Here is a 25627-nt window from a genome sequence, read left to right on the forward strand (position 1 = left end):
TCAAACCTTCTCATATTCAGTGCTCCAGACTCAAATACGGTTTTACAGAAACCCTTCAACCCAATCTACCTGTGCTGAGTTCAGAGTCATTTCTATTGCAAGGGTCTCTCAGCAAACCTGAAAAGGTTGATTCCACCTCCATTTGGAATGCAAGAAATGTATGCATTGTTTCCCTTAGCAACCTATCCCACCAATGAACATGATCCATGTGGGAGGTTTCTAAACCCTCATTGGCCCAAAAGGAAAATCCTGAGGGGATCTAGTTATTTCAGAATGTAGTTTGTTGACATAAGAGTGGAACTAAGATACAACACTGATAAGGAAGGTGGTCCACCACAGACACCAGCTCAGATTTCAGTCTGACATAGATGCTCTCCTTCTACACAGCATACTTCAGCCTTGGTCACAGGTAGGAAATCACACTCTCTTATGTGTTTTATACAGTACCAGTCAAACGTTTGGACACATTTTCCCATGTGTCCAAACGTTTGACTGGTACTGTACATTAATATAAAATATCTGCCTTACAGTTTTGTTATAATAAACCCATTCTGTGTATTTTTGCTTAAAACATCGAGGATGTGTTTCTTCTACAGAGATGGAACTGGGGAAAAAACTAAACTGTTCATACCATTATTTGACTGTGAAATGTTATCATACTTCATTATATTATTCATGATATTTACCTGAAGAAAATGAAATACTTATAATGCTTGACATTATCACATTAATCATGTGTGTGTGTGTGTCCATGTACACGTCCTTCTCCTCTATCAGTTGAAGCTCAGCTATGGACTCAATATTTCTGACATCTTCTGTGAGTGATGGCATCCTCTCTCTCAGTCTTTCAGTAATTCTTTTCTTCTCCAGAACATTCTGTCCTCTCATTCCACCACCCCCGTTTTCATTCCATCTTGCATTGTAGAAATTCCTCAGGGTAAAAGTCAAGGTTATCTCATCAACTGTTGTCTTCTTTTTGCCGCTGTCTCTTCTCCTTTCCATCCGTGTGATGGATCTGCAACGGAATGTCATCTTGGGCTATCTCTTCATCTCTCTCTCTGTCTGTCTCTCTTCATGTCGCTCTCTCTCTATGTCCATGTCTTGGTCTTTCCAGGACATGTCCTGGGGTTCCCTGGGGACCGTGAGGTCCTACTCAAACTTCCACGCTGACAGGGACGCGCTGGAGATCCAAACAGCTCTTGAGCAGAAAGGTGCATTCTGGGTCGTCAAATGAAGCCCAGAATCTTATGTTTAAAGTATCTGTGTTAAATTAGACACTCACTGAAAACACAAGCTCGACATACAGTAGATGCATTTGAAATATATCATTATTCGTTTTGATTGCTTCCATACATACTCTTAGTGTCTCGTGTGAGTGTAACTCTATCCCTGCGGTGCAGATGCCAACAACCTGGTCAGAATCTTGACCAACCGGAGCTACGTCCAGAGGAAGCAGATCTTGGAAGTTTACCAGTCCATCACTGAGAAGGTATCTGTTCAGACCCCCCTAAACACACTCCTCCAGAGGCCTCATTATGCCTCAGATTTAGGGCTTTTCCTCAATATCATACAGCGTAGCAATGTATTGCTCTCTCTCTGTTTCTCATGGAAAGTAAAATAAATCTCCCACCAGAAGCCTTGACAGTCTCTCTATGATTGTATCTCTCTCTGATTGCGCTTCTCTGCCTGTCTCTATCTGCCTGTCTCTCTCTGACTGTGCTTCTCTGACTGTGTCTCTCTGCCTGTCTCTCTCTGACGGTCTCTCTCTGACTGTGTCTCTCTGCCTGTCTCTCTGACTGTGTCTCTCTGACTGTGTCTCTCTGCCTGTCTCTCTGACTGTGTCTCTCTGACTGTGTCTCTCTGAAGGCCTCTCTCTGACTGTGTCTCTCTGCCTGTCTCTCTGCCTGTCTCTCTCTGATTGTGTCTGTCTCTCTGACTGTGTCTCTCTGCCTGTCTCTCTCTGATTGTGTCTGTCTCTCTGACTGTGTGTGGTGTCTTTGGCCCAGGACCTGGTTGCTGGGGTGAAGAAGGCTGTGTCTGGAGACCTGGCCACTCTGCTGCTGGGCCTCATGATGACCCCCCTGCACTTCCAGGCTCACCGCTTACGCATGGCAATGGAGGTGTGTCTGTGTGTTTTGTGTGTCTGTGTGTGTGTATGTGTGTGTTTTATCTATGTTTTTTTTGACGTGTGTACATTTGTGTGTGGTATATTTATGTGTGTGTGTGTGGGGGGGGGGTGTGTGTGTACACAGGGCTTGGGAACAGATGAGGAAACTTTGCTGGAAATCCTGTGCACCACATCCAGTCAGCAGCTCAAAGACATCTCTGCTGCTTACAACACTAGTAGGCCCCAACCCTGGAAACCTTATAAAAACACACAATCCCTGATAACGTATCTTATGGTTGATATAAAGAGATGATAGCTGACTAACTCATCACTGGTGTAACATATTGAAATACTGGAAGTGCTTGCAGGGGCCTGAATGACAGGATGTGATGTTGTGGTGTTTTAGTATTCCAGAAGGATCTGGAGAAGGATCTGAAGGGAGAGAGTAGTGGTGACTTTACCAAGCTGCTCATGGCTCTGCTCAGGGTAACAGCTCCACTGTCTCTTGCATTCCTACTAATCATCATCGTAGATCTTTCGAAATTCTCACTGTCTTTATTTCTTTATTTCTTTCTCTCTCTCTCTCTCTCTCTCTCTCTCTCTCTCTCTCTCTCTCTCTCTCTCTCTCTCTCTCTCTCTCTCTCTCTCTCTCTCTCTCTCTCTCTCTCTCTCTCTCTCTCTCTCTCTCTCTCTCTCTCTCTCTCTCTCTCTCTCCCTCTCTCTCTCTCTCTCTCTCCCTCTCTCTCTCTCTCTCTCTCTCTCTCTCTCTCTCTCTTTACAGAGAGAGGAAGGTGTTGGTGGACTACAAACAGACACAGAGGTAAGGATCTCCTATAGTATGACATCACATACTGATTCTACCATGATGTGTGTACTGTGCTTAACGTGTGTGTGTGTGTGTACTACAGGCTCTCTCTCAAGCTCTCGATGCTAAGAAGGCAGACCCCTGGATTGCCATATTGACTACTAGAAACCCAGATCACCTCAATAAAGGTAATGTGCTTGTGTCTGTTTTTTCTCTGTGTGTGTCTGTTGTCGAGTAAATGTCACGCAAAGTGAAAATTCAAATATATTTACATTTAGTCATTTTATACAAATATATTCAAATATACGCTGCAGTGTGCTAAGGTACACAACCGAACTCATTGTTTTCTTCCTGACTGAATGCTTTGTTTGTGCTGGGCTGTGTGTGCAGTGTTGAACAGGCTGGAAAGTGAGAGGGAACAAATGGTGGATGAAGCTCTTCAGAAACGGTTCAGTGGTGACCTGAAACTGGGCCTGCGAACATTAGGTACAATATGTGTGGTTGTTGGAATTGATTTCCAGTTTGTGACAACTGTAGATCGGTCAGCAGACAGCAGAGTACAGTACATACTGCAGGGCGGAACGTGTGAAGCAGTGTGTGTGTGTTTGTGCGTGTGTGGTAGCCTTAACATTCTTCTTACTGCTTTTGCCCTTTTTTCCTCTGTACCCTGTGGGTGTGCATGTGTGTTGCTCGCTCGCAGTGTGCTGCATAAGGAATCCTCATGTGTACCTAGCCCAAAGACTGGAGAATATGGAGGTGAGACCTTATTGAAATCTCCATCTTTGAACGGCAGCTAGAAAATGTTGTGACGGACAGGTCTCAGATTATTTAGTCATGCTTTTCCATGTCAGTGACGGTAGATATTTCACCGGGGACTGTTGGGTGTGGGTGTGTCCTGACCCCTGCAGACTGCCGTAGTTCAGGGTGTGATGGTGGCTCGCTGTGAGGAGGATCTGCTGTGTGTGAGAGCAGCCTTCCTCAGGAAGACCGGCACCTCGCTCTACACCGCCCTGCAGGTATGACATGGTGTGCACACACACACATGCACATATATAACCCCCCCCCACACACACACACACACACACATACATGAGCGCATACTCAAACATCTCCACAAGAAAATACACACATTGAGTCATCTGCCTTAAAAATGACCATTAAAGCTTTAAGTATTTATTTAAATCCTGTTTTACATTTACATTACAAGTTGAATCAAAAACGACTTCTGCATTTTTCTTCAGAAAGCATTCACAGGGGATCACCTGCAGGCTCTGCTGGCTATCTGTCGATCTGAGGACTAACGTTCCTTCATCATTTTTAGTTCCTTTAATTTTTGGAGTTTACTGTGCTGTCTCAGTCTTTGATAATGGCATACACAAAACAAGAAAATAAACATGATCATCCTTCTCAGATTTAGGATCATAATTTGGTGTCGTAGCAAACATTTGAGCTTGACATAAAAAAACGTTATTTTAAATATACAGTAGGTAGCAGATACAATAATACTATACAATAGTTATCAAGTTTACATTGACACATTTTGGATGCACGCTTCAAGAAGCCTATTTCAAAGGACACTGGAGGTCAAACATCCATATCAAATAGATACAGATCTGTTTACGGAAAGATTTTGTAGTTTAACAGTCTAAAATATCAAATTGGGTTATTAGTGCCAGAGCATGTAGAGCAATAGAGGCACCATAGAGCTTATCAGAGATGCCCTGGCCACAGGGCTGACTCCATTGGGCGTGGTGGACGGAACAGTGGTGTGGGTTGCTGGGGGGGCAGCGGTGGAGGTTGGTGGGGGGGCAGCGGTGGAGGTTGGTGGGGGGGCAGCGGTGGAGGTTGCTGGGGGGGCAGCGGTGGAGGTTGGTGGGGGGGCAGCGGTGGAGGTTGGTGGGGGAGCAGCGGTGGAGGTTGGTGGGGGGGCAGCGGTGGAGGTTGGTGGGGGGGCAGCGGTGGAGGTTGGTGGGGGAGCAGCGGTGGAGGTTGGTGGGGGGGCAGCGGTGGAGTTTGCTGGGGGGGCAGCGGTGGAGGTTGGTGGGGGGGCAGCGGTGGAGGTTGGTGGGGGAGCAGCGGTGGAGGTTGGTGGGGGGGCAGCGGTGGAGTTTGCTGGGGGGGCAGCGGTGGAGGGTGGTGTGGGGGCAGCGGTGGCGGTTGCTGGGGTGGCAGCGGTGGAGGGTGGTGTGGGGGCAGCGGTGGAGGCAGTAGTGGCAGTGGAATCCTGTTTTAGAGAGAGATAAGAGACCACAGCCAGACAACATACGTGTTTAGTTAATGATCGAAAGCATGGCCCATACGGTGCAGTAAGACACTTAAGTACCACATAGTTTGGTAAATCATAAAGGAGTAGCACATCTACTTGTTTTGTTTCAAGCAGAAAATGTCTCTATCTGCCCAAGTCAACTAATTCTTTATGACAAGGAGAGGGTTCTCAAATCACGAAGCACAGGCCGTTAGTCAGACTCCAGCAACTATTTTTTGCTGTAACATAATTTTTTATCCCTGAAGGAATTTGTGTGTGTCTTACCTGAGCCATAGTGCTGGCCAGGAGGGCCAGCATGCAGAATCCCAGAGCCTTCATTCTCAAACAGGATACAAGAGAAACAGAAGTCCTGAGAGACAGAGCGCTGCTTAGTAGAGCTGGGTTCTGGGTTTGCAACTCCTTTGGAGACAAGAGGGAGGTCCTGGGGGACAGAGCAGCAGCTGGTTAGGAGAGCGTTTAGGAGGGGTGTTAGGTACTGCGTGTGTGCTCTGGTCTCCAGTCTGGATGGTCCTCTTGCTGCATTGACTGATGATGTCTACTTACTGGTCGGTAGCAAGGTCCTTTTATATAGATGCTGTAGAGATGGACTTGGACCCCACAGTCCTTTATCATTCCAGGAGGAACCTGCACTATAGTGGTGTGTGTGTGTGTAGGTGTGTGCAGATGTGTGTCCCTCTATCCTGTTATTTAGGATGCCATGCCTGACCAGGTGCCAATGTTCACTATTTATGACTTTAAGAGCTCGGTTCAAGCCTTTTCTCTGAAGGTTTCTCTGTTAATGACAAATCTATGTTTGACTAAATAAAGACATCAGAGCAAACACAAGAGGATATCAATGACCAGGTTTGACAAGAGTTTTCCATGACGTTGCCTGATGGCAGTGGCGGTTTGACGTGTCTACACATGTCCCTTGTCCCCCCTATGGCCCCCCCTGAGCTTACTGAATAATAAAAAGTTTTTTTTTTGGGGGGGGGGGGGTTACGTTGTTTTTCTTCTTCTAGTAGTCATCATGAAACGAGGAAGGGCCATTGCAGCCTTTATTGCCCCAGTAAATATAAAAGTTAGAGAAACATATCAAGGTATTGAGAGAGCTGAGGAGCTGGAAGAGGGAGAGCCAGAGCCTTTTGTATGATTTTAATGTAAAGCAAAATTAAAGTATTTAATTTTTAAATATCATTTGTTTCCGTTTTTTCATGTGCCCCTCTGATTAAACACTGGCCCCAGCTTGCCCCCCCCAGTTAAATGTGTCTGAACCGCCACTGCCTGATGGTTCATATTTGAGTGCCTTCCAGTAGAATTCCACTAGATGATTCACCATCAACAGACAGACAGATCGATTGAAGCAGATTCCCTTTCTGGCATTAAAAACGTAGTCACTTCATTTTTAACTTATGATTTAGATTATGGCAACAGAATAAAAAAGGTAAAGTAAGGGTTGGGCTCACCATAGTAAAAGAAAGTATTTGAACAAAATACATTTATATTACATATAAATACGTACTTCTAACTGTAATATGCAATCACTTTCCACTGCACTTTTACACTTTTTTAGGATAGCTTCTGTCCATACTTTATTGCACTACACTGTATATCCTGCACTTACTGCTATTGCACTTCTGGTTAGACCTAAACTACATTTCGTTGCCTTGTACCTGTACTTGTGTAATGACAATAAAGTTGAATCTAATCGAATCTAAAATAGCTAGCAGACTTAACCTTGACTTATTTCCTTGTAGTTATATTGTCAGACTTATTTCCTTGTAGTTCTATTGTCATTACTGGAGATATAATAAGGACCTGTCTAAAACGAAGCCAAAATGGAGTATATGGTTGTGACCTTTGATAAGATCAATCACTCTGGCTGCAAGATTTTTTTAATACAAAATACTTACTCCAGTTCCTTGTTCCTGAAGTGATTCTGTTGTCTTAATGGTTAAACATCCATCCAAATGAGTTAAGGAGGTCAAGCGTTATATATGAAACTGATAGTGGAAGCTAAACTGATATTGCTATATCAGCTATACTGATATTTAGTAACTTTTGCACTAGCTCCAGACGATGCAGCAACATTAGATTTGAATGTATTCACACAGTCCATCTCCATGAGCGTTATATGTGATAGTGGAAGCTAAACTGAGATATTTAGTAACTTTTGCACTAGCTCCAGACGGTGCAGCTAGTGCACACTATTTACCCATGTGTGATGGGGTAGCATAATAAGTGTACCCAAATGCACAAGCACACAGGACGAAGGGATCGAATAAAGGGGGAATTTACTGAAGGGGACGTGGGGGTTTGTAGTTGACAGGCTGGCTATAGGCAGAAGAAATTGGGGAGGTAGGTGATGAAGGAAGTGTTTTGTCCGTCTCTCCACGGAGTGGCTAAATTAAGTTGAGTTCTGGATTTTAGTAAGTATTATCAATCTTCAGATTGGGAGAGAAAACCAGACCTCTGACAATAAATAACGACACAACACTAGGCTTAGGTCTCAATCATGTCTCTCTCTGCTCTAAAGGCCGGAGGACCATCTATTATAGGGCACAAGAATGTTTGTAATTTTGGGAAGTTTGGCATTTAATCCAGAAATTTTATGTTTTGAATGCCGCTTTTGGGCACCGCTTTTAAATGTGCGTTTCATTTTTCCTACGCTACGCTACAGTTAGCTAGCGTTACCTATTTGCAGCGGGCTCGCCGGTCTGTGTGACCATCTGACCTACTTCGTCATGTCACTTACCTAGCTAACAAAGAAAGCACAATTAAATATACTTTCCTTTATTTTTATATCAACTCTGGAAACAAAGACAAGACAATAAGAAATCTCATGTAATTCAAATTGGATTTAAAAAAAAATAATCTTTACGGGCCTGGTAGTTAACACCGAGCGTCTGGACAGGAACGCAGGAGCCTTTAATTGAAAATAAAAAGGGACCGACAGACAAAGAACAGACAGGTAGAGAACGAAAAGGGCAGGTCCAACCCAGGGACATGACACCACATAAGCAAACTGGATAGGACATGCAGCTGGTGAATGGTTCTGAGAACAAGGAAATACTGATACGAACTTGGAAAATAAGAACGTGTAGGGAGCGTGGTTATTAAGAAAAGATATACTTAATTTATACATATTTTTTTATCTAGGGGGGCACCACCTAAATATTTCCTTCTGGCAAATCAAGGAAACTTGATATTTAAGTAAGAACCAGTATTCTGTAGAGCAAATAATAACAATGGTCAACACGCACACGCAAAATATAGGGTTAGGGTTAACCCTAACCCTAACCCTTACAAAGAATTTAGTAAAGTGAAGTAAATATTAATCAAATGATTAAGTTAGATTATGAATTTGCTATGAGAAATGGTTTGGTTTCAATGAACAGAATGAACTGGTCTATCAGAAAGATAGAAAATAGTCTTGTGTCAAGATAAGAAGTCTAATAATTGAATCTTAATGAAATGTATAATATGTACAATCAATGATTCATTTATTTTAGAAATCATAAACATAACTCACATGATTGAAGTTAAGAGCGAGCAGATTACGTTTTATGAAGATTGATTAAAGTGAGATTGAGGCCTGTTCGTGTCCAGGGTTAATTTCAATCAGATGAGAGCAGTAGCCTAAATGATGTAAATAGCATTGTTTATGAATGAATAATGATGGCGTCATGGACCCTTTGGCGCTCAGACTTTATAGCGAAATTTGGTAATCGAGGGGTGTCTGCCCTGAGCAGCAGCAAGGTAAATCTCCCTATTGAGTCTAGACACTGGTGATGATGGTGGTGGCTGATGACGGCCAATCAGTGACTGTCCCTCTGTATTGTCCTTATGTATGGACAGTTGATGTGATGTGAATCACATCTGAATATGTTTGACTAATGTGTTTGGATGAGACTCTGCTTCAAGCCGATCACGAGATCGATGTCTGAAACGTGTATGTTAGAGCATGTTAGGCCATGATATATGATGAAGTCTTAATTTCGCATTAGATGTCCATTTGCTTTTTACAACGACCATGGAGACTCTTAACATGGACCACACTGCAGGTGTTGCCCAGTGTCATGAGGAGCAGTGCATGGGCGGTCTGAAGTCTTTCACAGTTGTACGTAAAATACATTTTTGACATTGCCTTGTAGTCACTTGTATTGCGCTGACAGCTATTTTGTTGAATATTCGTTGGTCAAATTCGACCTTCATATACTGATAAAAATATTAGGATATAACAATTGACGAAGCAGTAAAAAGAGCAACACAGTACATAACATTTCCTATTGCACAAAAACGCACAAATGGGTGCATTTGAAAATAAACCTTTTTTTTGTTGATATTTCACAAACTATATGAATGCATCTTATGAAACAGACATGGCAAGACAACAATGATTGAAGACAGGTAAGCGAGTAGAAAAGATAAACAAATAGTGGTCACATTCTCTGTGGGAACTTAATGCCACAGAGAATGTAGAAGCAGGGTGCCTGACAACAGAGTTATTGAGTGTGTAACAATGCTGTCCCCTGATTTGGGGGTTGAAGAAATGCTCGACCCTGCTGTTGTGGTGTTGTTGGAATTGGTGTTGGTGGTGTTTTCAGCGCTGACAGGCATTGAAGTGGTCATATTTGTTATGGCTGGTGAAGCATTTGCGGTTGTTGAATTCACCATGGTTGTGCTACCCTAAACACAAGTACAGGACAGTCAGTGGGTTATTTAAAGATTATTTCGATATAGTGTTGCCTAGCAGCAGCTGTGTGTGAAAGACAAGGATAATTTTTTTGCCCTTTAACTTGAATGAATCTTATTCAAACTTTTTGTTCATTCTTTTTGTTATTCAGACAAAAATATTTAACAGATAATTTTGGATTCAGATTTGAGTCTGGTAAAAGGTCACTCCCTTTCACTTTACTATTCGTTCCAAGCAGACCCTCAGCTAACCAAATCCACACTTTAAATCAAACATTTATGATTATTGAAAATGAAAATTACCTGTGCAAAGGAACAAACCAGGATGGCAAATGTGAAGCTCAGACTCAGGTACTTCATATCAAAGACAAAGGATGATGATCTGACAGCAGAAGTTAAATCAGGTTTTACAAGGTCAAATGATGTCCTGGGTCTATCCTGGGTTAACTCAGTTCTCCTGGTTCTATCCTGGGCTGACTCGGTTTTCGTCTGTCCTGTTCTGGCTGCAAGGTAGTTCCCTGTAGTCTGAATGCTGCTCAGAGAGAGAGTCTTTTATAATATACCCAAATCACCCTCAGCCTACCACAAGCTGCCTCCAGGAAGTTAGCTACAATGGAGCAGATTGCCCAAAACCACAGGTACATCGACCAATATGTCAGTCCTGGTGTAGAGAATATTTGTGAAGGTGGTCATAGCTATATATTTTTCTTTGCTCCTTGTCTTGTTGGTTCAATAACTGTCATAATCGTTCACTGTATGTTTTAAAGGGAGATGAATATCAGTTTTATGGTGCTTGAGATTGTCTATTGATGCATGCGTTTTCCGCAACATGTTCAATTCTATCTCTGAATTGCACAACCTAAAGGCTTGTCTCTGACAATCCATCTGGGTTTCCTTTAGAAAACACACCAAAGAATTCTCTTTACTGTACCTGTTTAGTTAAACTTGGTGTAAATCAATAACTTTTCATCTAGTGGACATAGTGTTCTGAAAAGAAAGGCATGAGATATGTTCACATCACCCAAGCTAATTTATCTCGTTCTTTGCAAATGATGCCACAATCAGATATTTGAAAATAAGGTGCATGTGTGAGTGTTCAGATACCTAAACGTGAATGTTGATTGAAGACCTCCTTGGGTGATTGTTCTAGCGATTCACTGTCTTTACTCACGCTGCCTATCGCCTATTTGTCTATGACCCCAATCCCCTAACCCAGGGTAAAGACATCAGATCAAATAAAATGTCATTTGTACAGCCATGTTTACAAGCAATGTCACCGAAGGCTTCACATATGCCCATACAATTGCAAATCACAATGCTCATCTATGTAAAGCATGCCCAGCTGTGACTTCTAGATATGAACAACGCTTTGAGAGATGTTAAAACATGATGTACATTGTGTTGCACAATGTTGTTTGGTCATGCCAAGACACTCCTTGTCACAATTTTCCCAGTTTCTGTGTGCGGAGTGTGTCTGTGTGTGTGTGTTTGTTTTGGTGTGTACACAAGATCCTATTCATCAGAAAGGTGTATCACATGTTTGAGACATTATTTAAAACCAACTTGAATAAGAACCAGTTCTTTATGTACGGTAAGAAGCTCCGCACTTTGTCCGCGGGTCCAGAAGCACTTCATAGCTCTTTTAAACTCCATACAACATGCTGCAATACATTATAAAGATTCAGACACTAACTCTATGTATGGTCAATTAAACCATTTGCTGCTAATAGGCCATTTACATTAGAAATATATATAGGTTGAGACAAACTTTGGTTATGAATGTAGGCTACATGGTGAGATGATCAGTTGGACGGAGAAGGAAAAACACTTTATAATTAGTCAACGCTTTTTGGCATTTACAAAGTGTTAATATAGTTGCAAACCAGTAGTTTAAAAGGTGTTAATGGTACATGAGCTGGTATAGAAAGCATTAGCAAATGGTGAACAAACCATTTACATTACCTTTATAAAGCATGAGTAAATAACTAACAACATATTTACTTATGTCTTTAATAATGTATGCCAAGTCGAATACAGATTGTACACTACGCTTTGCAAATATCTTAACAACTATTTTATAAAGACTTACTAATGATGCAACTTCTGATTAGTAATGCAAGTTATAAAGCATTTACTAACTGTTAGTTAAGGCTTTTGCGTGACCTAATCTAAAGTGTTAACTATCTATGCCTTATTAAGCATTTATAGAAAGACTATAGGCCTATAGATGTTGTGTTTTTGTTTTTTTAGAAGAAATAGCTGTTAATTTATTTACCTGGGTAATAAAATAGTATTTTATTTACATTAAGAAGCAATACAGTAGAATTGGTATAAAAGTTGGTTACCCAAAGCTGTATTTTATTTTCCAAAAATGGCTGTAATAAACTGCAAATGTGTAGCTACTCCTCGACAGGTCTGCGAACGCCTTTGAAAGCAGAGATTTGTTAAAACGTTTGTTAACAGAGACCGTAGGTCGACGTTTACAAACAAATCGTTTTAACAAATTGAGGCGACAAAGCGTTTGCTGACCTGTCGAAGAGTAAACATTTGGTTTCTTATATAGCGTTACTACAACAATACGTGGGAAGAGCCCAAATCAAACACGGCGAATCTGGAGCAGACGCCATCTTGTCAGAGCAATCAGCTGCACTTGTACTGGTGACGTCACTACATCCCCAAGGCAACATATCAACAACTCTTTTGAGAACGTCTTCTGGACCAATAAGAACAGCATATTGGTTCAATTGCAACAACAGTATGAGCGTTCTGATTGGCTAATGGGTAGTCATGCCAGTCGTGTATTCATAGTCTTGCGGCTGATACGTATTCTTATTGCCCTGATGTCATCTTCAAAATGAGCGAGATCCAGATGACAATGAAGACATCAACAGCGACGAGGAAATTCTTAACACTCTAAAAGAGCAGAAAAGTGTGAACACTGAGAGATAAACGATAAGCGCTAGGCAGATTGCTAGGTTTGGTTGCTCAGATTTCAGATTGGTTGCTACAGTAGGTGCTAACACCTGAAACACACCGTGAGAAGACTTGAGTAGAGCTGAACAAAACGACATGTTTTAAATGAAAAGAGTTAAAAATGCATAGCTATATTAAACAACTTACTAACCTCGACCGTTCGGTCATGCCGGGAAATATCAAACTGAGGTTTTAACGTATCGACCGCTGTCACTCTCGGTTAGTAGAGCTAATTAGTTAGTAAGACACATGCCTGTCATTACTTCAATAAAATAGTAATCTTGTGTATCACATTGTGTTGTGTCTGTTTCCTTTTGAGAAACGTATGTTCAGCCTTGTGAATGTGAGGTTCGAGAATGGACAAGAATACCTTGATAAATAACTTATAAATGTTTAATAAGGCATAGGTAGTTCACACTTTAGATTAGGTCACGCAAAAGCCTTAACAGTTAGTAAATGCTTTATAACTCTTTATAAGTCTTTATAAAATAGTTGTTAAGATATCTGCTAAGTATTAGTGTACATATGTATTCGACTTGGCGTACATTAATTAAAGACATAAGTAAATATGTTGTTAGTTATTTACTCATGCTTTGTAAAGGTAATGTAAATGGTTTGTTCACCATTTGCTAATGCTTTCTATAGCAGCTCATGTACCACTAACACCTTTTAAAGCTGTCTATAAAGTATGATAATGCAGTTATCAAACACCTTATGAATTGTATTATGAATAAAATCCATAATATTTAACAGTGTTTATTAATGATCAACATAGTGTTTAATAATAAGATTATTAACTATTTAATAATGTATTGTTAATGTTTCAAAATGTTTTAGAAAGAATTAACTAACTATTAGTTAATACTTTGTAAATGCCAAAAAGCGTTGACTTATTATAAAGTGTTATCGGAAAAACTAATAATGAGAATCAATGACATACTTCTACTCAACAGTACTCTCCGACGGGACGGGTTTGTTGTCTCTCCTACATCAGCATCAGGTGGAGGATGGAGAGCAGAGGAGCCCAGACGAGGTACAGGGACCCCAGAAGGGCAGAGCTGCCCCCAGTGGGCGGCTGGGTTGTACGAGAGGGAGGGTCCTCTATTTTGGTTGTCGGGTTGAGTTCAGTGCTTGGGGAAAGGGTGGAAGCTTGGGAGGAGGGAGTAATGGAGTGGCCAGTGGTGGTGGATTGAGTGGCATTGGTACTGATGGCGGGAGTCCCTATACCTGCTGTGGTCGTATTGGGGGATTGAGTCTGGCTGCTGTTGAAGGTTTCCGTGGTAACGTTACTGGTGCTGGGTGTGGCTCCAGTTGATTGATGGAGAGTGGTGCTGTTGACTGAGGTAAAGGTGGTCTGTGAGGAGTGGTTCGTTGGAGGTGTGGTCGTGTTTGCAAGGGTCTGATCTGGAGTCCCAGTGACGTTGGAGGTCACAGTAGTAGTCTGTGAAGAAACAGAGAGTATATCTTATTGTCTTTCACTTCATCTTATCCTCGCTTGTACTATAGGTAAGATAATGCCTGCATGATGGTCAGAAACAACTAACTGTACAGTAAATATTACATAAAGGCATTAATCCGCTTGCCATGATCCGGCTGGCTGCACTCGCCCACTGCCCCAACCGGACTTGGCAGTCTGGAGGATGGCGTGTATAAGTGCTTCCTGTCTGACTTCTCTGCCTTTCATCTCCTCTCATCCTACTTTCTGCTTTGGTTCCACTGATAAGACTTATCACTCCAACAAGTGTTTTCTGATATGCCAATTTAGAAGAGTGTGGGTGCAAGAGAGTATGATTCATATGAACAGGTTCATTGTTTTTTAATTGAGTTTGAGCACACTTTAGTGTGCTCAAACTCCTAGTAATCCTAACCCAAAGCACACAAGTTAAATCTCGAACCTGACCACCCACGTTCAGTGCCTTGCCCTAGCCAAACCACACAAGTGAAATGCTTTACCATGACCCGATCTAACCACTGAGTTTATAATACCTAATCATAACCTAACAACACACTATACATTACATATTCTAATTTTACCAGAAATTACACACTAGGGCGTTCTTATGCTGCTCTGTCTGTGCAATAAGACTGCAATCATGCAAATAAAATATTTTGAATTCATGTATTAAACCTTCAAAGAAATAATGTATCAATATGTAATTATTGAATATGTTTCACAATAATAATATTGTTGTGTAGCATCGGTTTGACCCTTCAAAATATTCACATAAATCGTTAAGCTCATTACACATAAATCAAATAGGATTAATTCAAATTATATTAATTGTTTAATATAATTAAACAATAATTTTAAATGAATGCAGATTTTTGTAGTAAAGCAAATGCCCACTACGGAAGTGTCTTTCGCCAGTAGATGCTATAGCACCGTATCCTAGCCAGTAAGGATGGTGATCATCACCTACCTCCATGGCCACAGTCCTTGGCAACAAGGTCACAAAGGCTAGCAGGACAAAGCTCCACATGGTTCGCTGGTGGTTCTCTCAAGCTCCTCTGTGTCTAGGCCCAGTCTTTGCCTGGTCTTATATATCCACCTCCCTGCTCCCCCTTAGGTATTTAAGGTCCCTGGCCACCATGTCGGTCTGGGGCAGGGCGGTCACACTTTTCTGGCCTGGTGCCAGTTATCTCTGCCGGGTTTGGGGACTGACAGATCAGTTGCTAAAGTATGTCTGATATGTAAAGAGGTGGGAGGAAACAGTGTACACAGTGTTAGTTGTATACATATTTATTCAAGCATGCATATTTGATATTACACGGTAATCATTGAAATCCGGGTGCGTGTAACAAAGGTTCGTTTATATGTCATGAAGCCTTCAGTTAGTAAGTCTAGTTAACACATAAAACGCCTCATTACCTATAAACAAACACTTATTTAATCTTTCGATTACCCTAATCCTAACCCTTACTCGTGTTATTGACTCTTAAGAAGTCTTAATAACACAAATTATTGTAAATAAGCATATTACAAAGGCCTTACTACCTATTAACACTAATTACAAGCACCTGGATCTAGTGTTAAAATTGATCTACATTACATTTTCATTGTTCATGGCATCAGAAGGTATATTGGATAAGAAAGATTTTGACTTCCAAGCAAGATTAAGCCAACCAACTCTTTCATGTGTTTTATTTAAAGAATACCCCTTTACATAAATATATTGTATGTTTTTCCTTTGACCTTAAGTTGCCCTCAGGAAACAATGCTAACTGAATATAAGATTCAGGGTGGAGGGAATTGGAGATCTGATAAGGTACATTCATCAACTTGATGTGACCATAAAACCAATTTTTTATGGTCACATAGTTTTTACAGGCAGCATTAGTTGCTTTCATTACCCAGATCATGAATGAGAATTAACCCCTTGGTACCCTGGGAGAGGAGGTACAGGAGACCTCTTAAGATACAAATACATTCACCTTCTGCTTTTCACTTTCCGAAAATCATCTCCACAAACCATGAGAGCCTGTGTGTGTGTGTGTGTGTGTGTGTGTGTGTGTGTGTTTGTGTGCCAACCTGGGGGCTGGGCAACTCCTTGTACTGCTTCCTCTGGGCCACCTTGATAGGGGGCAAGTGTGTGACGGAGGACATCAGCTTCTTTCATGATGAAGAATGAATATATAGGATGAATATAAATACTTAATGAATATAATGACTTAATTTATACATTAATATAACATAAGATAATGAAAATAATGACTTAATATATACATTAATTTAACATACTGGACTTCCTCCTCTGATTACAGAAAAAGGTCAGGGTTCTTGCCAGAGACTGTAGTTGTACCTCAACATGGTACTTTATTGACAAAATGATATGCTTGCTTTGATCACTGTCATTTTGCACCACATTCACAGTTCATAGTTTCACCCCCCCTGGGATAATGGGAGGATGTAATTTGGTTTGGTCCATGTTTTGAGTTTAGTTTTTTTGGATGTCAGTTTGGTCCATAACGTTCTCTCCCAGTAATCCTTTGTCCCTTAGGTCCACACCTACTTGACTACTTACTGAGATGATACAGTCTGCCACAAGGGCACTGAGATGCAAACCCAGTTTTCTTCCTGTAACACCCTGTCCTGGCACCAGGCGTGAGGGAACGCATAGACAAAGTGAGGCCTGTGAGTCTTATCATCTCTTTTAATCACCCATGTTCACATTTCCTGGTACAGGTCACTGTTATGTCTCCCAGATAAGACTGTGGCTCCTGTAATGGAGTTGCTTCGTCAGTCTGATACTGCTGTACTGCTACTGTATCTCCTAGAGAAAGAGCATTCCAAATGGGAATCATACATGACTTTATGCATAATTTGGGTTTAAATGGAGGTAGTCCAGGGGGTTTCCTATGTAGAACTGATCTCTTGTAATAAATGTATCTCTGAGTAACCTACCACTTGAAATATGCTGTTGCCACCTTGCCAGTGGTGCAATTCTCTGCCACAATACATAGGGGCAGTATATGATTTATATGGCCCATAATCTAATCTAAATGTAATTAAGTTTATTGCTTTTACACAGCCAATAGTTGAAAGGATGAGAAATTATGGGCTGTATCATTAAATTCTTTAAATGTTATAAAACCTTTGTCCCTAACAGTGTCGCTGGAGAATAAGCAAAGGTGGCTGTAACGGTCATTTGCATAGCTAACTAGCGAGACAAACGAGCTTCATCTGTGCGTCACGGTTGGAGCACTGAACACCCTCAAGGGCAAACAGTACCAAAGTGTAGTCTGCAAACAGATACTGTTGATTGATAACATTGTTCGTTCTTCAACCTGTGTTAGACAGGTATTCAGACCTCCTGTTATGACCTGTCAGTCACCTGTGGGGTTTGAAGGAGGATTGAAAGTTTGCATGAGAGGATTGAAGTCTCTCATCTACCACTAATTATCCGCTATCAGTATGGGTAAAAAAAAGTGAAGATGACATTGTTTTTTACATTGCATGTACATAATTGGTTTGTTTGATCAGCAGTTTATCAGTTATTTATCTGAGTTGATACTTGGTTAGCTTGATTTTAATTGGTTTGTTGGCAATGTTTTTTGTTTGGCATTTAATTCTATACAACTTGAGACAACTATCATCTCGGCAGACATCTTCCCTCAGTGTGCCTCCGACTCGTCCATTAATTGTATACAGAGGGACAAGTTATCCCTTCTCAGCGTGAGAAATGGTTGAAATGTGTGAGAAGTACAAGGTGTTGCTTTAGAGCGTGAGAAATGGCTGAAATGCTGTGAATGCGTGAGGCTTGAGGGCCCTGAATAAAGGTGTTTTTGATAGGATCATATAAGAAGATTTTCGAAACTTTCCCTTCATACAATTCCTAAGGACTTTATTTTCCCGCACTCAGAACATATAAAATACCTGGAATATTATGAAATGCTTGTGAACAGGACAAGCTAGGTCCAGGACTATGGACAGGCCGTAACAGGCCTACTACAGCGGTAAAAACGTGTTGATTGGTAGGCTAAACATATATACATTATGACATGTTGAACTTATTAACCTCAACATATCAACTGACAACACACTAGGCAAGGTCCAAGTTGATAATTAGGTTGTATATTATAGTTTTAAAAGATAATGATGTTGTCAGCAAGTGGCAGTTAAATGCTTTCTGCATTTCATAGCCCACCCACAGTCTGGACTTCCAGGACTACACAGCAGTGACAAATGACTCTCTCTCTCTCTAATAAGTCCTATTTTTTCTTATCAGTGTGCTCAATGATATCATTCAGGGTAAACAACACAAAGGCGATCTGTTCCAGTTCACTATCCTTCCCACATTCCAGCAAACAGGCGAAGCTCTTCACGTCCTCATTGTAGGCCGTGTCAGAATACGCGCTGGGCCCGGAGTGGATGACCCAGAGCAGGCTCCATCCAGACTCCTGCAGGGGGGTGCGGTTCAGATACACTCCGACGTCCCTCCTGATGGACTAGTCGGTCGGGTGGCTGTAGAGCAGCCAGGTCAGACTTCCTGGGGACGGGGTGGTGGTGCCACCTTTGCTGCCAGCCTCGGGCTCCGGGGCAGGGAACCCAACAACGCTTCCCTGGCACCCCTTGCCCGTCTCCACCAGCTGGTGTGCCAAGCGGGGCATGTCGAAGGAAGTCCCTTCTGCCTCACTCAGGGCCTCCACTCTGTGGCCTCACGTGGTGCGGGCGTTGCAGTACACGTGATGCCTGCCTTCGCGGTCGTTGATCTCTGCCATCTCACACTCACCCGAAAGACCCTGAAGCATTTCGCCCATGTGCCATGTCTTGCCCGGAATCGTCGCTGTACACGGCGAGGGCGTGCGGCTTCACCGTCAGCGGGACCGGGATCGAGCAGCATCGTCTAGAGATGTACTGTGCATGGGTCGGAATGATCAACCTGCCGCTCTCCAGCTAAAGGCCATGGCCTGGACCGACGGCAAATGTGGCCCAGTCACTGACCGTGTCGCCGATCGTGCTGTTGTCACATCCTCCACCTGGCTCCAGGTTTGCCCATAGTCACCGCTGGTGACGTAGCACAGGCGGGCCTTGTTCTTGCCTGTGAAGATCTGCCAACACTCTGACGTGTTGCCGAGGACGCAGATGAAGAACAGGAAGAGAGACCTGGTGTTCCTCTCAAAGACAGGACATGGGTTCATGGTGCGGTAGTGTGGTAAAGATGCTGATGTCAGCTCCTCAACCTCGGACCACTACAGTGGTGGTTAAACAAGTAATAGCATACATTATGATAAATGACAACATAGTAAAAGATGAACAGTCAGTCACCTCATAAAGTCATGTTACTACTTTCACCCAAACCTTGAGACGATGCTGCTATGACGTGGAAATTGGAGATCCTCACCTGGATTGATCCACTTTGACCTGTCCCTCTGCTCATCACAAGGCATTTGGCATCCTCGTCAGTTTTGGAATTCCGTTTTTCTGCAAAAGCCAGGTATGTCTGTTTGTCTTTCAGATAGATGAGAGATAGGATCCTGTACACTGCTCCTGACTCTGGTTTAAACACTGCTGTTTTCTCAGGTTGCAGAACCGTCTTCGATGGTGTGTTGCCCATTGTTGATTCCAACTCAGTAGAGATTTTCACCTTTAACTGATAAATACGACTAGCTTGGTCAAAGGGTATTGACATTTGTATAGCCTGTGTGCAGGAGTGTCTCAAACCCACACCTTGTACATTATATTTTCTGCAAGGACGTGTTAATCAGTGATTCATACCACGATTTATCTGGTTTATCTTTAACCAAACCTCAATGCAATCATAGATATGTTTTATTATCTGTACTGTAACATTGGTAAAAGCAAGCACAAACCAATCTTTAAGTCGAGATGAAACGTTCGAGTCTTGGCCCTTCTCTGTCGCCTCCTAGTGCTCCTAGTGGAAAAAAATTCTAAACGACCAGGAAGTGACGTAGCCGGGGCTAGCGTGATAGATGTTGTCAAAGGTTCTCTGATGTGGTTTTGCTAGCCGGTTTGAATGAAACGTTTGTTAACGAACCTTACCCAAGCTATTTAATCAACTGACCAATTTACGGAACAGCTTACAGTAACTTTCAAAGGACTTCTCACCGTAAGTATAACGTTAGCTCTAGCCATGTAGCTACCTTGCTCCTTCTTCTTGTCTATTTTTTGTAGGCTACTATTGTCCCCCAATGTTTAAGTAGCTTATTCAGCTAACTAGATTATTATAGCTGATATTATAGCACATTATAGTTCATTATAATGATTATTATAGATAATAATACATGTTTGATTGGACATAACTACCACGAGGGTAATGCATTTGTTCACCGGATTGACCAGCTTGGTACTGAACATCAGATCGCCCTCTCCCCTTGTAGTGAAGTTTAGAATCAAAATTGTTTTATTCGCCATGTAAGTTCACACAAACAAGGAATTTACTGTGAGAGGAAGGTGCATACAATAAACATATACAGATCTTAAATAAAAGTAGTTGGGTGCTTAGGTAGGTAGCATACATGCCTTTTAATGTATCGTGTTACTCAAACACTTTCATTTGAAATTAACTCATTCTAAAAATGTATTTCCTCTGCATTCAAACATCTCCCTTTCTCTAACCATAGGAATCTGCCAGCCTAGCCTATTGAATGTCAGCCTCCATGCCTCAGAAGGGGCCAGGTCTTGCTGGTCTACCTGGCCAGCTGCAATCGCACCTGCCCACCGGCCCAGCCTCAGTCCCTGGCCAGACCCCCATGCCTGCCCAGGGGGCTCTGAGGGAGATCTCTCCAGTCTTCCTTTGTCGGATCGGCCAGGAGACCGTCCAGGACATTGTCACGCGCACCATGGAGATCTTCCAGATCACCCGGGCCACACAGGTATCATGATGGACTGCATCGTCTGTGGGCCTTTGTTCCTCCCCTTAGTAGGCTGTGGATCCTGTCCCACTCAACTCTTCACAGGTGCTTATCCTACCTCCTCATGTCTTCTCCTCTTCAGCTCCCAAACGGTGTGAACCAGAGCCAGGCCGCCTACCAGGACCGCTTCGGTAAGCTCCAGGAACACCTGCGCCAGCTGGCACTGCTCTTCCGCAAGCTCCGTCTCCTGTACGAACGCTGTGTGGAGATGACCTCCGACCTACAGGAAGACCCCACCGAGGTGAGGGGTCATGAACGGCTGTGCCGTTAGATTTGCTTGTACCGTTGTGGAACACATCTTTCTTTGTGAGTATGCATGTTATTAAGATGAAGCCAGTGTTCCATCTGAGTGCTGTCTGTGTTGTACCTCAGTTGGTGCCGTATATGGGAGACGAGATCCCTCTGGTTAAAGTAGAGGCCTGCAGTCCAGCTGTGAACTTGGAGAGACGGGAGGTTCTCGAGGTTAGTGTCTACTTCCTTGGCATCTCATTGTTGTCTGGGCCACGTCAGTTCACCATAAACATGTTACTCCCAAATCCTGAAGACTGTAAAGTCAACATTATCTCTGATTCTTTCAATGGATCTACCTTGAACATTTTGAGGAAAAACATTTTAACAACCAAACTAACATGTTTCTGATTAGTCACAAAGATGTAAGCTTTTCCTAATCTCTGAGTGGTCGTCTTGTGTTCTTTGCAGAAGGTGAGGCAAAAGAACCAGGAGATGAAGATGCTGATGGACCAGATGAGGAATTTACTATGGGATGTCAATGCCATGCTAACACTCAGGAAATGACATCACATCCAAAAATTTATGTTACCCCGCCCCCCCCTTCCCTGACTGCACTTCATGATAGCTTCCCCTTCCGACCAGAGTTGCGGGTTAGAGTCTGTCTGAGGCTCTTCCCCCATCGCCTCGTTTTCTGGTGCTGTCCAATAGGGGTTCAGGACCACTCTGACACTGGTGGAGGGATCTATTCTCCTTTAGAAGAGACTGCTAGCCCTGACCAGAGGTTGCTGGTCAAAAGAGACAATGCATTCAGGAACTGAATTTATGGGGATATTTGTTTTGTTTTTTTCCCCACTTCAAAGTTGTTGTTTTTTCTTTCTCTACAAAATATTTGATATCAAAATGAATTGTGTGTTGTATCTCAGTTTCTTCATGTGTTCACTCCAACTTTGAGACTCTAGGCTATATGACTATCATGTACTGTCTGTTCTGAATCCAAGCACTGATCTGTGACATCTGATTTAACATGGTAACTGATCTATAGTCAGTGACTTCCTGTGTGGTATTCCTGGTATTTCCCAAGTAGTTAAAAAGCTCTGAGCTTGAATTTTACACATGGCAGCTAGCTATCTCAGGTGGCGTGTGTGTGTATGTGAGTATATGTCATATATTGTGTGTGTGTGTGTGTGTTCTGGAGAGACTAGGCGAACACATTTGTATGTCAAGAGCTGCTTCCTTAATACACACCTGTTGGCCTTAATTAAGGGGCGGAGCATTGCACAGGAAGTGACGGTAAAAGCAGATGTCTTTTTCTACAAAATAAAAAATGTTTTCTCTACAATCTCACACTGTAAAACCTGCGTCTGCATGTCTCATTTCACAAGAACTTTAAGATGCATTTTTTTTAATATAAGTGTGAAATGGACAAGAGAAAATAAATTGTTACAGATAAATATGTAATTCCACAGTATCCAAATTGTGCACTTAGAAATGATTTTATTGGTCTTAAGAGTTACAACTGTGATATGAAATGAACCATCTGAATGTAGATCCTCCAGCCAGCCAGTACTCGACTGGAAACATGGGCTTTCTCTCAGAGTCCTCTTGATACAAGGCGCTGCTTCTTCTATGGGAACAGCCACGGGAAGAACACCCACAGTAGGCCTCGTCCTATGGAGAACGTCTACTTTCAACAGAGAGCCAATCATAAGGCCTCTCAGAGGCCCCCAAACATGTTGCCAACCAATAGGTGGTCTTCCCTGACCCCATGGAGGTGGGGTTTCCTTCTGACCTCTGGTACTGGTTCCCCTTTCCATTTTCTCTGGGCTGCAGACCAGTCTGCGCCACACATTTGTCTATCCCTCCATCTTTCCTTTTGTCCATCATTCACACTGCACCGGACCTCCACACCTCCCTGATGCTGCATCCGTCCCTCTGGCCGTCCTCAGGCCCTTTCCAGGTCCTTGTATTTCTTGCGAAGGACGGACACCTGGTCCTTGAACAGCACCGGGTCCAGTCTGAACTGGGAGTGGACCAGGGGCATGTATCCGAACCAGCTGGCGAAGGTGTTGACGCACTCCTGGCGCTGGTTAAAGTGTTCTGGGTTGGTCCAGGGCAGACCCTTGGTACCCTGGGAGAGGAGGTACAGGACATCTCTTAAGATACAAACACATTCACCTTCTGCTTTTCACTTTCAGAAAACCATCTCCACAAACCATGAGAGCCTGTGTGTGTGTGTTTGTGTGCCAACCTGGGGGCTGGGCAACTCCTTGTACTGCTTCCTCTGGGCCACCTTGATAGGGGGCAAGTGTGTGACGGAGGACACCAGAAAGTTCATGAGGATGTCCTCGCAGTTGGAGGTGCGGTCCACTAGCGCTCGCAGCGAAGGCGGCAGGTAGTGGGTGAACAGGTGATGGTAGTACCTGGAGAGAAAGAAAGAAAAAGAGATATCACTTTCAGGTGACAGTATTTGCAGTCAGACTACTCGATGCAGGTGCCTGGAATGTCACACACACACAAATCCTCTTTCTCCATCTCCAGTGTGTGTCACCTGTGGTAGAAGGCTGCTCCGGTCAGGACTATGGAGTAGTCGTTGGTCCACTTGGAGGTGTACCCCCAAGCGTGCTTCAGGGGGTCCCAGAAGTGGCTCCTGGGGGGGTAGCCCACGATGCGGTCAGGGAAGCTACGCCACACCAAGAAGGCAAAGTTCACCTGCAGGGGGCAGAGTTCACCCATTTTAAAGTTTACTGTTGGGACCAATATGACTGGTTACTGGATGCGATAGACACAAACGCATGCACACACAAACGCAGACGTACTTCACTTGTCAGCAAGACTGTGTCTTCATCCAGACTCAGCACTGCGTCTGTCTCTATGGCTGCATTAGGCAGGAACCTGCTGGTTGTCTGGAAGAGAGAGAGAGAGAGAGAGAGAGAGAGAGAGAGAGAGAGAGAGAGAGAGAGAGAGAGAGAGAGAGAGAGAGAGAGAGAGAGAGAGAGAGAGAGAGAGAGAGAGAGAGAGAGAGAGAGAGAGAGAGAGAGAGAGAGAGAGAGAGAGAGGCAGAGAGAAGCAGAGAGAAGTGGTTCATTTCAGTAATGTCATCAAGCTTGCTTCCTAACTGAAGGGAATGAGAGTTACTTGGCGAAGAAGAACAAGTGACCGAGTCAGTCACCTTCCTGGCCTGAGTAGGGTTTGTAAGTTTGAGGGAGAGAGAGAAAGCGAGTGGGTAAACAGAGGAGACCGAAGTCACAAGAAAAGGAAGGAAGTCATGCCAGTCAAGCTCATTTTAATTTGCCTGTGGTTAATAGCTAGAGACAGACAGAAAGATTGTCACACACATGGTCTCCCAGTTGACGTTTTCACTCACCTTCCTCCTGCCGTCTGTCACAATGAGGGGCACAGGCATGGGGGGCCATTTAGTTCTGTGGGGGGCTGGCTTCTCACTGTTCCACAGGATGATGATCTGGAAGGGGGCACCACATGCAAATAAACACCTAAAGTCATCAAACCGCTCAAATCAGACAGACGCACGCCTTTCGACGTATCATCTAAGGCTGATTGTCTCCGTTCAACACGTTCACCCCTGAGCTCAGCGGATGTTCTGGAACGAACCTGTGAGCAGTACTTAGACTTGGAGACCACCTGGAGCAGCTTCATGATTGGCTGAGACTGAGAAACCAATGGGGTCACAGCGTGAATGACAGCAGTGAACTCCTGACCTGGACTCACTCCTACAGAAGAATGCAAAGAAAAAAGAGAGAAAAAAGCAAAATAATTGGATAGTTATTTACAGGTAGGGTGTTAAGGGTTAAGAATTTGGGTTAAGGGACATGAGGTTAGATGTCGTTTTGTGTTCTAGGCTGCGCGTGTGTGTGTGTGTTCCATACCCAGGTTCAGATAGAAGAAAGGGAAATGGGCCAGGTGTGTGGAGTACTCTGGCAACACCAGCAGACCCCCTGGTAGAGAGTTCCACATGTACCTGTTCCTGGAAACATGGGAGAACACACGGTCCTTTATGATCTGCAGGAGGGAGAGAGGGAAAAAGGAAAGAGAAAAAATGATCAGTAAGATATGTATCCCGATTTCAACTTCCAATCTACTGTGTTTATTTCTGGCTATATAATAACTAGCATGCACTTCCCAAGCCCGGACACTAGGTGTCAGTGTGGGATAGATGGGGACAGTAAATGTAATTCTAACC

General features: G+C 43.1%; 4 protein-coding genes and 1 pseudogene across 8 annotated transcripts; 2 read left to right on the forward strand and 3 right to left on the reverse strand.

Annotated features, from left to right (window-relative positions):
• Positions 1 to 278: 278 nt before the first annotated feature.
• anxa14 (annexin A14) lies at positions 279 to 4322 on the forward strand. 3 transcript variants are annotated; one of them, XM_062445914.1, is made up of 13 exons: positions 279 to 409; positions 778 to 817; positions 1115 to 1211; positions 1401 to 1495; positions 2007 to 2120; positions 2253 to 2343; positions 2514 to 2593; positions 2889 to 2927; positions 3016 to 3100; positions 3303 to 3398; positions 3613 to 3668; positions 3821 to 3928; positions 4154 to 4322. In XM_062445914.1, the coding sequence occupies exons 2-13, from the start codon at positions 791 to 793 to the stop codon at positions 4211 to 4213; spliced, it is 948 nt and encodes a 315-aa protein (XP_062301898.1). In that variant the 5' UTR covers positions 279 to 409; positions 778 to 790; the 3' UTR covers positions 4214 to 4322. The 3 variants fall into 3 exon arrangements, with proteins under 3 accessions (XP_062301898.1, XP_062301896.1, XP_062301897.1); XM_062445912.1 differs by having other exon boundaries at positions 778 to 1211; XM_062445913.1 differs by having other exon boundaries at positions 778 to 1211; positions 1401 to 1489.
• A 3721-nt stretch (positions 4323 to 8043) lies between these two features.
• Positions 8044 to 15457, reverse strand: LOC134006871 (uncharacterized). 3 transcript variants are annotated; one of them, XR_009927979.1, is made up of 4 exons: positions 15246 to 15457; positions 13766 to 14266; positions 10156 to 11513; positions 8044 to 9846 (listed from the first exon to the last, which is right to left on the reverse strand). XR_009927979.1 is itself a non-coding variant. In XM_062445965.1 (2 exons), the coding sequence occupies exons 1-2, from the start codon at positions 15303 to 15305 to the stop codon at positions 13811 to 13813; spliced, it is 516 nt and encodes a 171-aa protein (XP_062301949.1). In that variant the 5' UTR covers positions 15306 to 15402; the 3' UTR covers positions 13714 to 13810. The 3 variants fall into 3 exon arrangements, 1 of the variants encoding a protein (XP_062301949.1); XR_009927980.1 differs by lacking the exon at positions 10156 to 11513 and having other exon boundaries at positions 15246 to 15402; XM_062445965.1 differs by lacking the exons at positions 8044 to 9846; positions 10156 to 11513 and having other exon boundaries at positions 13714 to 14266; positions 15246 to 15402.
• A 3074-nt stretch (positions 15458 to 18531) lies between these two features.
• LOC134006959 (sialidase-3-like) lies at positions 18532 to 19880 on the reverse strand (annotated as a pseudogene).
• Positions 19881 to 20188: 308 nt separating this feature from the next.
• Positions 20189 to 22910, forward strand: zgc:114119 (Mediator of RNA polymerase II transcription subunit 30-like). Its single transcript, XM_062487151.1, has 5 exons — positions 20189 to 20393; positions 20908 to 21159; positions 21281 to 21439; positions 21571 to 21660; positions 21898 to 22910. The coding sequence occupies exons 2-5, from the start codon at positions 20932 to 20934 to the stop codon at positions 21991 to 21993; spliced, it is 573 nt and encodes a 190-aa protein (XP_062343135.1). The 5' UTR covers positions 20189 to 20393; positions 20908 to 20931; the 3' UTR covers positions 21994 to 22910.
• Positions 22911 to 22926: 16 nt separating this feature from the next.
• On the reverse strand, positions 22927 to 25479 carry LOC134040954 (exostosin-1c-like). Its single transcript, XM_062487152.1, has 7 exons — positions 25314 to 25479; positions 25039 to 25157; positions 24794 to 24889; positions 24246 to 24332; positions 23978 to 24138; positions 23678 to 23849; positions 22927 to 23557 (listed from the first exon to the last, which is right to left on the reverse strand). Exons 1-7 carry the CDS (start codon positions 25399 to 25401, stop codon positions 23372 to 23374), a joined length of 909 nt encoding a protein of 302 aa, XP_062343136.1. The 5' UTR covers positions 25402 to 25479; the 3' UTR covers positions 22927 to 23371.
• Between the last annotated feature and the right edge of the window lie 148 nt (positions 25480 to 25627).

The sequence above is a fragment of the Osmerus eperlanus genome, chromosome 20 (assembly GCF_963692335.1).
Source record: "Osmerus eperlanus chromosome 20, fOsmEpe2.1, whole genome shotgun sequence".
Taxonomy (NCBI): domain Eukaryota; kingdom Metazoa; phylum Chordata; class Actinopteri; order Osmeriformes; family Osmeridae; genus Osmerus; species Osmerus eperlanus.

Excerpts from the sequence above, each read along its gene's own strand:
- LOC134040954 (XM_062487152.1), bottom strand. The coding sequence starts at position 25,401 with ATGTGGAACTCTCTACCAGGGGGTCTGCTGGTGTTGCCAGAGTACTCC. Across the intron at positions 23,850-23,977 it reads GGAGCAGCCTTCTACCACAG|GTACTACCATCACCTGTTCA; the intron begins GTGACACACACT and ends CTTTCTCTCCAG. Across the intron at positions 23,558-23,677 it reads AGGAGTTGCCCAGCCCCCAG|GGTACCAAGGGTCTGCCCTG; the intron begins GTTGGCACACAA and ends CTCCTCTCCCAG.
- zgc:114119 (XM_062487151.1), top strand. The coding sequence starts at position 20,932 with ATGTCAGCCTCCATGCCTCAGAAGGGGCCAGGTCTTGCTGGTCTACCT. Across the intron at positions 21,160-21,280 it reads AGATCACCCGGGCCACACAG|CTCCCAAACGGTGTGAACCA; the intron begins GTATCATGATGG and ends TCTCCTCTTCAG. Across the intron at positions 21,440-21,570 it reads TACAGGAAGACCCCACCGAG|TTGGTGCCGTATATGGGAGA; the intron begins GTGAGGGGTCAT and ends GTTGTACCTCAG.
- LOC134006871 (XM_062445965.1), bottom strand. The coding sequence starts at position 15,305 with ATGTGGAGCTTTGTCCTGCTAGCCTTTGTGACCTTGTTGCCAAGGACT. Across the intron at positions 14,267-15,245 it reads CAAGGACTGTGGCCATGGAG|ACTACTACTGTGACCTCCAA; the intron begins GTAGGTGATGAT and ends GTTTCTTCACAG.
- anxa14 (XM_062445912.1), top strand. The coding sequence starts at position 1,010 with ATGGATCTGCAACGGAATGTCATCTTGGGCTATCTCTTCATCTCTCTC. Across the intron at positions 2,121-2,252 it reads GCTTACGCATGGCAATGGAG|GGCTTGGGAACAGATGAGGA; the intron begins GTGTGTCTGTGT and ends GTGTGTACACAG. Across the intron at positions 2,928-3,015 it reads GACTACAAACAGACACAGAG|GCTCTCTCTCAAGCTCTCGA; the intron begins GTAAGGATCTCC and ends TGTGTACTACAG.